This window comes from Danio rerio, chromosome 12, assembly GCF_052040795.2.
Source record: "Danio rerio strain M-AB ecotype USA chromosome 12, GRCz13ab, whole genome shotgun sequence".
NCBI lineage: Eukaryota > Metazoa > Chordata > Actinopteri > Cypriniformes > Danionidae > Danio > Danio rerio.
The window spans coordinates 19,531,117-19,546,127 of record NC_141032.1 but is presented as its reverse complement, the minus strand read 5'-3'; the positions used below and the strand labels follow the sequence as shown (position 1 = coordinate 19,546,127).

The following is a 15,011-nucleotide window of genomic DNA, read 5'->3' as shown; positions in this document are numbered from 1 at the left end:
ATTGTTGTTTTACCATATGTTTGAGAAAAATAATAATAATTGCCGACTCATATTAACTTTTATATTACATGTACAGAATCGTCAGAAAATCGTGATCTTTATTTTAAACAAAAATGTTGCGATTCTCATTTTAGTCAGAATCGTGCAGCTCTAATATATATGTTTAACATATATAAATATATTTTCCAGAAATATATAGTGTTATGTGAAAAATTATTTTCATGTTACTGATTTAGGGCTATATTTTAATGGTCCAGTTGCAGAGTCAAGCATTAAGGGCATGTCCGAATCCACTTTTGCTGGAAAAATATGCTCTGCGCCGCGGCGTTGTTGAAGCATTTTCTAATACATTAAATATTTATTAAAAATTGCTACCACAAATATTAAGCTACAGGTCAATGGCATAGAAACAATTGTATTAACACCTGAAAACAAGTTGTAATGTCTCATACAGTTTTGTATTTCTACTAAAAACCTATTATAAAAAAAAAAAAAAAAAAAAAAAATATATATATATATATATATATATATATATATATATATATATATATATATATATATATATATATATTTTTTTTTTTTTTTGATGACAGCACCTACCTTCATTTAAATGTACTAATTTATGTCTTTCACTGTATAGCAAGAAGGCTATAATTAGTAGCAAAACTTCTCTCAATTAGAGCCAAACATCTCAATTTAATAATTTGTAGTTTTATCTGAATATCAACATTTGAGATATTCAGCCAGTCAAACAGTTACTGAAGTTACTTTGGAATAGATATCTATGACACTAGATTATGTTCAATACGTGTCTATTTGCTAATGGTAGATTTGTGGACACAATACAGTCTTTATGTTTGTATAACAACATCTAAAAAGTTGGGACAGTATGGAAAACACTAATAAAAAAGAAAGTACTGATTTATATATTTACTTTGACTTGTATTTTATTGCAGACAATATGAACACAAAGGGCTCTATTTTGACGATCCATGCGCAAAGTGCAAAGCGCAGGGCACAAACGCATTAGGGGCCTGTCAAAATACGCTTTTGCTAATATAAGGATGAAAAAATCCACTTTGCTCTGTGGCGCATGGTCTAAAAGGGTTGAGTTTATTTTCTTAATGAGTTTTCGGTGTGTTTTGAGAATAAACCAATCAGAGTTTCATCTCCCATTCCCTTCAAGAGTCAGTTGCGTCGTGCCATAGCGCATTTGCTATTTACATGACGACTATGTAAGTGGAAAAACTGAGCGTTTCACTAGCAAGAAAACAGGTCAACAGAGCATCTGCAGCGTGAAATGAGAGATAGATAAGCCAATTCTCATTGTCTACTTTCACTTTTGCTCTTGTGGATAGGGAAACCTTGTACGCACAGACATCAATTAGCCTATAAATTATTTATTTTGTTTGTTAAACGCAAAGATTTGTTTCAAACCTATTTGTAAATTCAGTTCTAATTTCCAGCAAACGAATAAATTAACAATAATAACGAATAAAAAAAACTAGAGTACACATGTCCTATGCCCCATATGGTGAAAAACCTGACAGGTGGACAAATCTAAGGTTGTTTTTAATAAAACAAATATAAATATGAATATGATAAATAATACTGCTAATAATAATAACATTATACAAAAGCAAATTGTTATGAATAAACTGAAAAAGCCCCCCGAGATGAAGAAGGCATGAAGGCAGTGGTTTTTATATTTATGTAGGCTAGAAAATAATGTTTTGTAATATTTTAATCCTTTATATTTATATCCTATATATTCTTATTATATCCTATATATATCCTTAATATTTTAATTCTTTTTCATATGTAAAGATATTTGCGTATTCCTCTACATCTTGTGTGTATTAAGCAGTGTGTAAGCAAGGCGCACAACTAACGCGCTCTGCGCTAGACAATAGACCGGCTTTGTTGTAGTCTATTGAAAAATCTATTACAGTTTCTCATCGCACCAGCAATACACCTCAACACGCCTCCCTTTTTAGACCAGAACGCCTATGGGCGCACATATGAGCGCAAATGCATTTGCTATTTAAACAGCGTGGCGCAAAACGTCAAAACGACTGTTGTGTTAAGCTGAAACTAGCAAACAACTATTGCGTCGCGCCTTGCTGCAGATTGCGCAGAGTGTATGATAGGGCCCAAAATATTTCACATTTTATTTGGTCAACTTTACTTCATTTATAAATATACATCCTTTCTTGTCATTCAGACCTGCAACACATTTCAGAATAGTTGGGACCGGAGCAATTTTGGGCTAGTAATCTGTTAAATTGGTGAAACAATGATGTGATTTAAAATAGGTCATGTCAACAGGTGACTGTGATTATGATTTAGAACAACCCACATGGAAAGAACCTATATAAACATATTTGTTTTAATATAGGTTTTAATATAGGTTTCTGATATATGTGACATGTATAAAATTGGCCGTTTTCTTATATTATATGTACATATATGCACATTTATGGGAACATATATATTTACCTATATGTTAGTATAAATATTAAAATATAGCTGCTAGACAACATTATTTAAAATACATTTTTATTTACTTAATAAAATAGTACAAGAAATAAATATGGTATAAGAACAAAAATAAGAGAAGAAACAACAATAAAGGAAAGAAGAGAAAAAAAGACAAACCATTGTGTTATATACTTCTTTCCACTATCTTCATTTTAAAAAAGAATTGACTTTGTAAATGTTTCAGGAAAACGTGTAGACATCATAGCTTTCCATCTCCTCTCACTTATTTTCCATAGTTAAAACCATAACATGCCAATTAAAAGTGATACCAAATTTAAGTGGCACATAAACACGTTTTTTTGTACATTTTCTTTAATTAGTTCTTAGTTATTGCCTTGATAATAGAAAATATGAACTAGTCAAGGCATCATGTATACAGTAACAGTTGCCAAAGTGAGATATGAGCTATATAGGAGACATTTCATGTATAAACAAAAAGGGCTTATGTATGGATATGAAGAAGCAATACAGGAGACCTATTTGGCCTGTAAATGCACATATATGCACCTCAATATTGCCTATATGTGGCATATATACACATGTAGCATACTGTATATATTATCATATATGTGCATATATACCGCGTATATGTTTCATATATGCACACATATCCTCATATAGTTTCTTTCCATGTGGAAAAAAGCAGCATCCAAGAAGGGTCTAGTCGGAGCAAAGACGGGCTAAGGATCACTAGTTTGCCGACAAATATGTGAGAAAATTATTAAAATGTTTAAAAACAATGCCTCTCAATAAGGGATAGGAAGACATTTGGATATTTTACCTTCAACAGTGCAATCATTAATTTTCTTTTCCACTTAATCCCTTTAATAATCTAAGGTCGTCACAGCGGAATGAACCGCCAACTTTTCCAGCATGTTTTTACGCAGAGGATGTCCTTCCAGTTGCAACCCATCTCTGGGAAACATCCACACACACTCATTCACTACGGACAATTTAGCCAACCCCATTCACCTGTACCGCATGTCTTTGGACTGTGGGTGAAACCAGAGCTCCCGGAGGAAACCCACGTGAACGCAGGCAGAACATGCAAACTCCACACAGAAACGCCAACTGAACTGACACAGCCGAGGCTCGAACCAGTGACCTTCTTGCTGTGAGTCGACAGCACTACCTACTGCGCCACTGCGTCACCTCAATAGTGCTTACCATAATTAAAATATTCAAGGAATTTGGAGGAATTTCAGTGCATAAAGGACAAGGAAGCAAGCTTAAGCTGAACTACCATGATCTCAGATCCCTCAGGCAGTGCTGCATCAAGAATCTTCATACATCTATAAGCTTATAGTATATAGCTTATAATATACTTTGGCAAACCTGTGATGTTGTTACATCCACAAATGCCAGTTAAAACTGTACCGTGCCCAAATGCAGCCATATGTTAACAGTACTCAGAAGTGCCATTGACTTTTCTGGGCTCAGAGGCATCTGGGATGAACCATCACAGTGGAAACGTGTACAGTGGTCAGATGAATCAGTGTTTCAGTAATATTTTTTTTTATTTTATAAATGGACGCTGTGTGCTCAGGATCATTTAGACTGGTACCAGCAACAAGTCCAAAAGCTAGGGTCTGTCTTGATATGGGGTTGCCATGGCAAAGGTAAACTGCATTTCTGTGATGGCACCATTAATGCTGAAAAGTACATCGATATTTTCTGGCTGCGGAGGAAGAGTATACAGGTATTTGACTGGCCTGTCTGCAGTCCCGACCTGTCTCCAATAGAGAATGTGTGGCGCAAAATGCGACAACGAAGACCCTCTAATGTTTCCCCCTGGAAGACTCGTTTGCAGGGATAAAGGGACCAAATAAACTGGTGTCTTCCATCACTAAACATCTTTTAAGTGTTTTGAAAAGGAATGTCATTACAAAGAGGTAAATAATTTAATGTTCCAACTTTTATTCAAATGTGTTGAAAGATTCCAAACTGGAATACTTGTTTAATTTGAAATAATAATAATTATTACAACAACAACAACAACAATAAAAAAATAATAATAATAACCAACTAAATAAAATAAAAAAATAAATAAATAAATGAAATAAATAATAATAATAACAATCACAAGGAAAACATTAAACAATGTGCTATTGTGTTGTCTGCAATGAAAGTCAAAGTAAATATAGAAATCACTACTTTCTTTTTTATTTGCATTTCCATACAATCCTAACTTTTCCTAATTGAAAATATAAAATTAGAATAAGGTCCCTCAGAATTGTCTGAGAATAGCCTGAGAGGCATTTGTTACTATGTTATTAAAGTTGTTATTTCATTTTCCAATGAATTTCCATGTACAATTCCCTTTTTTTCTTTTTTACAAATCACATATTTGTTTTCAGTTAATCCTGAAGTGTACTTGAAACTTGAAAGAAATCATTAAATATGCATTTATGAAGTTTCTATTATGACATGTATTTAATTAACATATGAGAAATTTAGGTCACACTTTACAATAAGGTTCATTAGTTAATGTTAATTACAGCATTTACTAACATGAACAAACACTGAACAATACATTTACCACTGTATTTGTTCATGCTAGATAACGTTAGTTAATGAAAAAACAGTAGTTTATTGTTAGTTCTTGTTAACTCATGGTGCATTAACTAATGTTAACAAGCATGGACTTGGATGTTAATAATGCATCAGTAAATGTTCAATTATGATTAATAAATGGTGCTTCAATTATTATTAATAAATGTGTTGTTCATTATTACTTCATGTTAGTAAATGCATTAACTAATGAACCTTATTGTAAAGTGTTACCGAAATTTAATATGCATATGCCCATACTGTATATGCCACAGAATATATTTAGATAAGGAAAAGAAGAAATGAAGTGAGTTCACTTTCTAGCAAACAGACTAACCTGTGAATATCTCCACTTCTGACACTTGACACTCTCAGGTTTAGGCAGCTCTGGCATCAGCTTTTTCAGCTCTTCCAGAATGATGGGCTGCACAGCATCCTTCTCCTCTTCCAAGTGCTGGATGCCAAAGGGCACACTGGTGTGGACCACCACAGAAGGTCCGGAGACTTTTGATTCTGCCAAAGATACAGTCTATCAGGCTCACGTATGGCTGATTATTAATTTATTCACAAACATATCCAATTCACAGATACCACAAAATGTGCTACATTGAGAGAAGGTTTAAGAAGCTTTATGCAAGGAAACTAGAAAATGGAAAAAGAAATGAGGGTTAGATGAACTGTAAATACAGCAGCAGAAAAGCCAACACTTAAAGGAATAGTTCACCCAAAATAAAAAATGTTGTCATCATTTATTCACCCTTCACTTCCAAACCAGTTTGTCTTTCTTTCTTCTGTTGAGCATGAAGAAAAAGATTTTTTTTTTAAGCAAGCTCGAATCCTGTAAGCAACAACTATCATAGTATAAGTTCTACCAACTATGGGAGTCAATGGTTACAGGACGTCAGCTTTCTTCAAATATCTTTTTTAGTGTTTGACAGAAACTAGAAATTAGAACCCTTTCGGTACAAGTATATAGTGAGTACATGTTCATTTTTGGTTGAACTATCCCAATAAGGTTTCACATGTACCCCCTCCTTTTTCTGTGGAACATAATATTTTAAAGAACATTTTGTCATAGTTTGTCAAACAATGAAAGACAATCATGAACTAAACAACACTGGCCACCATAAACAAACACACTTTTTAAAACATTGCTAACACTAGTATAGGGATAAATTCTCACTATTAACTAATTGCTTACTAGCAGGCCATATAGGCTGTAAAATATTGGTTGTTTATTAGGAGAAAGCACATACTGTATTCTGCATGATCATATGCTACACCCCAAATCCTCCTACTTTGAAATAAAAAAAAAATCTTTTTGAGTTTTTGTCTTGTTTTTAGTCCAAAAATCTAAAACTTCTCAAATCAAGAAGAATTGTTTTGACAAGCAAAAACATTTTCTTGTTTTCAGAAATACTTAAGTCAAAGTTAAGTTAGTTTGTCTAAAAAATGCAGCTTGATTCATTTTTTTAATTTTTTGTTTTGGTTTGTACTAGTAACGAGACAAAAAACTCTAAGAAAGGCATACTTTGCAATATTATGCATATTTTGAATTTTTTTTGTGACAAAAAAGACTTAGACTGTCACGGAACAGAATGAAGAGCAAAAATGTGGTGTAACAGAATTCTTTAATGAAAAAAGTCAAAACAAGGCAGTCTATCGTTTAGCGAGGCACACAGAGCTGGATCTTCAGAAAGGAAACTCAAAAGGCCACTGCGATGCAGGAACGTCTGACATCCAGGCGCTGATGGTAAGAGCACAGTCAAAAATGAGAGCACACTTTAATAGAAACTGACCAACTTGTGCAAACAACGTAGATCAAGGCTAGACAAGACAGGATAGGAAGAAACGGGATGGAAAAAAGCAGGTTAGTGGTGCGCTAAACACACTCAGAGAAACACATGGAGCAATAATAAACTAACAACAGCGGGAATGAAAGGGAGAGAGATATAGGAATGCCAATAAGGGTAAAGCGAGAACAGGTGACTGGTGATCAGCGCTGATTACAAGAGCCAACAGCTGAGAGGAGAACACAGAAAGGGAAAAGATTAACAATGATCAAACCAGGTTCATGACATAGATGGTTTTAATGGTTTATTACTGGGAATTGAAATTTAAAATAAAGTTTAAAACATTTGACCTTTTAAAGTATTATAAAAAAAAAAAAAAAAAAAAAAAAAAATATATATATATATATATATATATATATATATATATATATATATATATATATATATATATATATATATATATATATATATATATATATATATATATATACACAAATACTGCTACTGTTGGACAACTTAATAATGGAAAAAAGTATAGATTTTTAGACTCTTCGGGTTTGATTTTCTTTTTATACACATGATTATGCCATTGAACTGTTTTATAAATGCAATATCACACAAGTAGCAGTGCGATATGCCAGTTTATTGTCACTGGTGAGACACTAAGCCTCCCACCAGTGCCGATATATAGCTATATCGCACTGCTACTCGTATGATATTGCTATGATTTACTAAATAAAGTCGGTCATATTAGCTATATACACAGTTGAATTCAGAATTATTGACCTTATTCTCCACAGACGAGCGGGCGCTGCCATTTGAATCTTTTTTGCACGAGACTTCCGGTCTTATTCACTTCCATTCATTTTTAGACATTAAAAACTGCTCGTTTCGCTGTTTGATGTTGCAAACTGATATTCCCTTGTTATATTATTCTACTTGCTCTGTATAGTCATGCAAACATTTGTTTGTAGAGCAAGTACTTTGACCGTTTTTTGCAGTTTATTAGGGACCGAGCACCGAACGGTGCAAGGCCCTATTGGAATTGCTCCGTTTATTAGGGACCGAGCACCGAACGGTGCAAGGCCCTATTGGAATTGCTCCGTTTATTATTATTAGGGACCGAGCACCGAACGGTGCAAGGCCCTATTGGAATTGCTCCGTTTATTAGGGACCGAGCACCGAAACGGTGCGTAGGCCCTATTGGAATTGCTCCGTTTTTTATTATTATTATTAGGGACCGAGCACCGAAACGGTGCGTAGGCCCTATTGGAATTGCTCCGTTTTTTATTAGGGACCGAGCACCGAACGGTGCAAGGCCCTATTGGAATTGCTCCGTTTATTATTATTATTATTATTATTATTATTATTATTCTTTTCCGGAATGAATCGCGATTTTGAGGGGCTAAACATGCCCGAAAACTCACGGAACTTTGCACACGCCTCAGAAGTGGCGAAAATTTACGTTTATTATGGGTCTCGGAAGTGGGAGTGGCAAAATGACTCGACAGCGCCACCTAGAAAAATTAAACGGACGAGCCCCCGATCTACGAATCACGCACATGCACGAAAATTGGCACACACCTCAAACACACCAAAACATACGAAAAAGTCTCTTGGAGCCATATCTCAAACCCAACAGGAAGTCGGATATTTTTTACTTCCCGCGGCGAAAAAGTGGCGTTTTTTCCATTTCCAGGCGTTGTATTTTAACGAACTCCTCCTAGGGATTTTATCCGATCGACACCAAAATTGGGTTTTGTCATCTTAAAGCCTTGGCGATGTTAAATTGCGAAGCTTTAGAGTTTTCGTCGATGGGCGTGTCGGTGGCGGCCTCGCAAAGTTTGACGATTCGCCACAAAACAGGAAGTCTTTATAACTCAGACATGCATTATCCGATCTGCCTCAAAATTCACACGTTTAATAACAGTCCTGACCTGAACACGTTTACATGCCAATATCCAGATACAGTTACAGCGCCACCTGCTGGCCACAGGAAATGACATGTTTTACAAAGTAACAAACTCCTCCCACAAATTTTATCGTATCAGCACCAAAATTGGGTAGTGTTATCTAAAAGCTCTAGTGATGATATATTGTGAAGATCTAGAGTTTTCGGAGAGGGGCGTGTCCATGGCGGCATGACAAACCTCAATGCTTCGCCATTGACCTGGAAGGCTTCATAACTCAACCCCACAATGTCTGATCAGCCTGAAACTTCACATGGTTGGTAAAAGTCTTCTCCTGAACACATCCACATAACAATATTGAAGTGGGCGTGGCAAATCAACTCGACAGCGCCACCAAAAAAAATTAATTGGATGAGCCCCTGATATACGAATCACGCACATGCACGAAAATTGGCACACACCTCAAACATGCCAAAACATACGAAAAAGTCTCTTGGTGCCATATCTCAAACTCAACAGGAAGTCGGATATTTTTAACTTCCTGCTGAAAAAAAGTGGCGTTTTTGCCATTTCCAGACGTTGTATTTTAACGAACTCCTCCTAGGGATTTTATCCGATCAACACCAAAATTTGGTTTTGTCATCTAAAGGCCTTGGCGATGTTAAATTGCGAAGCTTTAGAGTTTTCGCAGAGGGGTGTGTCAGTGGTGGCATGACAAACCTCAACGCTTCGCCATTGACCAGGAAGTCCTTATAACTCAACCACACAATGTCCGATCTGCCTGAAACTTCACATGGTTGATAAAAGTCCTCTTCTGAACACATCCACATAACAATATTGAGTCAGTCATAGCGCCACCTGCTGGCAACCAGAAGTTTGGCTGATAACTCAGCCACACAATGTTTGACCTGCCTGAAAATTCACATGGTTGAATAAAATCCTCTCCTGAAGACATCTACAAGCCAATATCAAGTCACAGTCATAGCGCCACCTGCTGACAATAGGAAGTTACTTATAACTCAGGCAAGCAATGTTCGATCTGCCTGAAAAATTACATGGTTGATAAAATTTATCTCCTAAAGACATCTACATGCCAATATTGACACACAGTCCAAGCGCAACCTGCTGACAGGAGGAAGTTTGGCATAAATCTGTGATTTTCTCAGGTTTTTTAAATATATATTGGCTTAAATTAATATTGTTCGCTGTTCTCTGTCATCCTGAGAACACCGGGCGGCGGTGAGCCCGGGTGCGAGGTCCCTATCATCGCTGCTTGCAGCTTTAATTAGGGACCGAGCACCGAAACGGTGCGTAGGCCCTATTGGAATTGCTCCGTTTTTTATTATTATTATTATTATTCCGCCCCCTATCGGGGCACTTTTGAGGGTCTAAACATGCCCTAAAACTCATGAAAATTTGCACACACACCAAACGCGGTGTAAATAGCAGGTTGATATGGGTCTCGGAAGTGGGCGTGGCAAAATGACTCGACAGCGCCACCTAGAAAAATTAAACGGACGAGCCCCTGATACACGAATCACGCACATGCACGAAAATTGGCACACACCTCAAACATGCCAAACCATACGAAAAAGTCTCTTGGAGCCATATCTCAAACCCAACAGGAAGTCGGATATTTTTAACTTCCTGCGGCGAAAAAGTGTCATTTTTGCCATTTCCAGCTGTTGTATTTTAACGAACTCCTCCTAGGGATTTTATCCGATCGACACCAAAATTGGGTTTTGTCATCTAAAGGCCTTGGCGATGTTAAATTGCGGAGCTTTAGAGTTTTCGTAGATGGGCGTGTCCGTGACGGCCTCGCAAACTTTGACGATTCGCCACAAAACAGGAAGTCATTATAACTCAGGCATGCATTATCCGATCTGCCTCAAAATTCACACCTTTGATAAGAGTCCTGACCTGAACATGTTTACATGCCAATATCTAGATACAGATATAGCGCCACCTGCTGGCCACAGGAAATGACATGTTTTACAGTGTAACAAACTCCTCCCACAAATTTTTTCGTTTCAGCACCAAATTTGGGTTGTGTTATCTGAAAGCTCTAGCGATGATATATTGTGAAGATCTAGAGTTTTCGCAGAGGGGCGTGTCCGTGGCGGCATGACAAACCTCAACGCTTCGCCATGGAATAAGAAGACCTTATAACTCAACCACACAAAGTCCGATCCGCCTGAACCTTCATAAGGTTGATTAAATTCTTCTCCTGAACACATCCCCATAACAATAATGAAGTGGGCGTGGCAAAATGACTCGACAGCGCCACCTACAAAAATTAAACGGACGAGCCCCTGATTTACAAATCACACACATGCACGAAAATTGTCACACACCTCAAACACGGCAAAACATACGAAAAATTCTCTTGGAGCCATATCTCAAACCCAACAGGAAGTCGGATATTTTTAACTTCCTGCGGCAAATAAGTGGCATTTTTGCCATTTCCAGGCGTTGTATCTTAACGAACTCCTCCTAGGGATTTTATCCGATCGACACCAAAATTGGGTTTTGTCATCTAAAGGCCTTGGCGATGTTAAATTGCGAAGCTTTAGAGTTTTTGTCAATGGGCGTGTCCGTGGCGGCCTCGCAAACTTTGATGATTCGCCACAAAACCGGAAGTCATTATAACTCAGGCATGCATTATCTGATCTGCCTCAAAATTCACACGTTTAATAAGAGTCCAGACCTGAACACATTTACATGCCAATATCCAGATACAGTTATAGCGCCACCTGCTGGCCACAGGAAATGACATGATTTACAGAGTTATAAACTCCTCCCACAAATTTTTTTCGTATCAGCACCAAATTTGGTTGGTTGTTATCTGAAAGCTCAAGTGATGATATAGTGTGAAGATCTAGAGTTTTTTGCGGAGTGGCGTATCTGTGGTGGCATGACAAACCTCAACGCTTCGCCATGAAACAGGAAGTCCTTATAACTCAACCACACAATGTCCGATCTGCCTGAAACTTTACATGGTTGATTAAATTCCCCTCTTGAACATATCCCCATACCAATATTGAGTTATTCATAGCGCCACCTGCTGGCAGAAGGTAGTTTGGCTTATAACTCAAACAAAGAATGTCTGACCAGCCTGAAAATTCACATGGTTGATAAAATTTATCTCCTGAAGACATCTACATGCCAATATTGACTCCAAGTCATAGCGCCACCTGCTGACAGTAGGAAGTTTGGCACAAATTTTTTATTTTCTCAGGTTTTTTTTATATGTCGGCTTAAATTAATGTTGTTCGCTGTTCTCTGTCATCCTGAGGCCAGCGGGCGGCGGTGAGCCCGGGTGCGAGGTCCCTATCATCGCTGCTTGCAGCTTTAATTATTATTATTATTCTTCTCTCCAATGAATCGCGATTTTGAGGGGCTAAACAAGCCCGAAAACTCACGCAACTTTGCACACGCCTTAGAAGTGGCGAAAATTTACGTTTTTTATGGTCTTCGGAAGTGGGCGTGGCAAAATGACTCGACAGCGCCACCTAGAAAAATTAAACAGACAAGCCCCCGATCCACGAATCACGCACATGCACGAAAATTGGCACACACCTCAAACATGCCAAAACATACAAAAAAGTCTCTTGGAGCCATATCTCAAACCCAACAGGAAGTTGGATATTTTTGACTTCCTGCGACGAAAAAGTGGCGTTTTTGCCATTTCCAGGCGTTGTATTTTAACGAACTCCTCCTAGGGATTTTATCCGATCGACACCAAAATTGGGTTTTGTCATCTAAAGGCCATGGCGATGTTAAATTGCGAAGCTTTAGAGTTTTCGTCGATGGGCGTGTCCGTGGCGGCCTCGCAAACTTTGACGATTCGCCACAAAACAGGAAGTCGTTATAACTAAGGCATGCATTATCAGATCTGCCTCAAAATTCACACGTTTGATAAGAGTCCTGACCTGAACAAGTTTACATGCCAATATCCAAATACAGTTATAGCGCCACCTGCTGGCCACAGGAAATGACATGTTTTACATCGTAACAAACTCCTCCCACAAATTTTTTTTGTATCAGCACCAAATTTGGGTTGTGTTATCTAAAAGCCCTAGCGATGATATATTGTGAAGATCTAGAGTTTTTGCAGAGGGGCGTGTCCGTGGCGGCATGACAAACCTCAACGCTTCGCCATGGAACAGGAAGTCCTTATAACTCAAGCACACAATGTCCGATCTGCCTGAAACTTCACATGGTGGATAAAAGTCCTCTCCTGAACACATCCTCATAACAATAATGAAGTGGGCGTGGCAAAATGACTCGACAGCGCCACCTATAAAAATTAAATGGACGAGCCCCTAATCTACGAATCACGCACATGCACGAAAATTGGCACACACCTCAAACATGCCAAAACATACGAAAAAGTCTCTTGGAGCCATATCTCAAACCCAACAGGAAGTCGGATATTTTTAACTTCCTGCGGCAAATAAGTGGCATTTTTGCCATTTCCAGGCTTTGTATCTTAACGAACTCCTCCAAGGGATTTTATGCTATCGACACCAAAATTGGGTTTTGTCATCTAAAGGCCTTGGCGATGTTAAATTGCGAAGCTTTAGAGGTTTTGTCGATGGGCGTGTCCGTGGCGGCCTCACAAACTTTAACGATTCGCCACAAAACCGGAAGTCATTATAACTCAGGCATGCATTACCCGATCTGCCTCAAAATTCACATGTTTAATAAGAGTCCAGACCAGAACAAGTTTACATGCCGATATCCAGATACAGTTATGGCGCCACCTGCTGGCCACAGGAAATGTCATGATTTACAAAGTAATAAACTCATCCCACAAATGTTTTCATATCAGCACCAAATTTGGTTGGTTGTGTATCTGAAAGCTCAAGCGATGATATATTGTGAAGATCTAGAGTTTTCGCAGAGGGGCGTGTATGTGGTGGCATGACAAACCTCAACGCTTCGCCATGAAAAAGGAAGTCCTTATAACTCAACCACACAATGTCTGATCTGCCTGAAACTTCACACGGTTGATTAAATTCCTCTCCTGAAGACATCTAAATGCCAATATTGAGTCAGTCATAGCGCCACCTGCTGGCAACAGGTAGTTTGGCTTTTAACTCAGCCACACAATGTCCGATCTGCCTGAAACTTCACATGGTTGATAAAAGTCTTCTCCTGAAGACATCTACATGACAATACTGTCACAGTCATAGCGCCACCTGCTGACAGGAGGAAGTTTGGCATAAATCTGTGGATTTCTCAGGTTTTTTATATTTATCGGCTTAAATTGTTATTGTTCACTGTTCTCTGTCATCCTGAGGCCACCGGGCGGCGGTGAGCCCGGGTGCGAGGTCCCTATCATCGCTGCTTGCAGCTTTAATTAGGGACCGAGCACCGAACGGTGCAAGGCCCTATTGGAATTGCTCCGTTTATTATTATTATTATTATTATTATTATTATTATTCTTTTCCGGAATGAATCGCGATTTTGAGGGGCTAAACATGCCCGAAAACTCACGGAACTTTGCACACGCCTCAGAAGTGGCGAAAATTTACGTTTATTATGGGTCTCGGAAGTGGGCGTGGCAAAATGACTCGACAGCGCCACCTAGAAAAATTAAACGGACGAGCCCCCGATCTACGAATCACGCACATGCACGAAAATTGGCACACACCTCAAACACACCAAAACATACGAAAAAGTCTCTTGGAGCCATATCTCAAACCCAACAGGAAGTCAGATATTTTTTACTTCCCGCGGCGAAAAAGTGGCGTTTTTTCCATTTCCAGGCGTTGTATTTTAACGAACTCCTCCTAGGGATTTTATCCGATCGACACCAAAATTGGGTTTTGTCATCTTAAAGCCTTGGCGATGTTAAATTGCGAAGCTTTAGAGTTTTCGTCGATGGGCGTGTCGGTGGCGGCCTCGCAAAGTTTGACGATTCGCCACAAAACAGGAAGTCGTTATAACTCAGACATGCATTATCCGATCTGCCCCAAAATTCACACGTTTAATAACAGTCCTGACCTGAACACGTTTACATGCCAATATCCAGATACAGTTACAGCGCCACCTGCTGGCCACAGGAAATGACATGTTTTACAAAGTAACAAACTCCTCCCACAAATTTTATCGTATCAGCACCAAAATTGGGTAGTGTTATCTAAAAGCTCTAGTGATGATATATTGTGAAGATCTAGAGTTTTCGGAGAGGGGCGTGTCCATGGCGGCA

At 38.2% G+C, this 15,011-nt stretch overlaps 1 protein-coding gene across 2 annotated transcripts in view; it reads right to left on the bottom strand.

The window, feature by feature from the left end:
* The window catches only part of rnls (renalase, FAD-dependent amine oxidase), a 184,622-nt gene that overhangs the window by 19,952 nt on the left and 149,659 nt on the right, over positions 1–15,011 (bottom strand). For both annotated transcript variants that reach the window (XM_087274908.1, NM_001002607.1), the window contains 1 exon segment: positions 5,429–5,604. In XM_087274908.1, the coding sequence (XP_087131034.1) occupies positions 5,429–5,604 (176 nt within the window).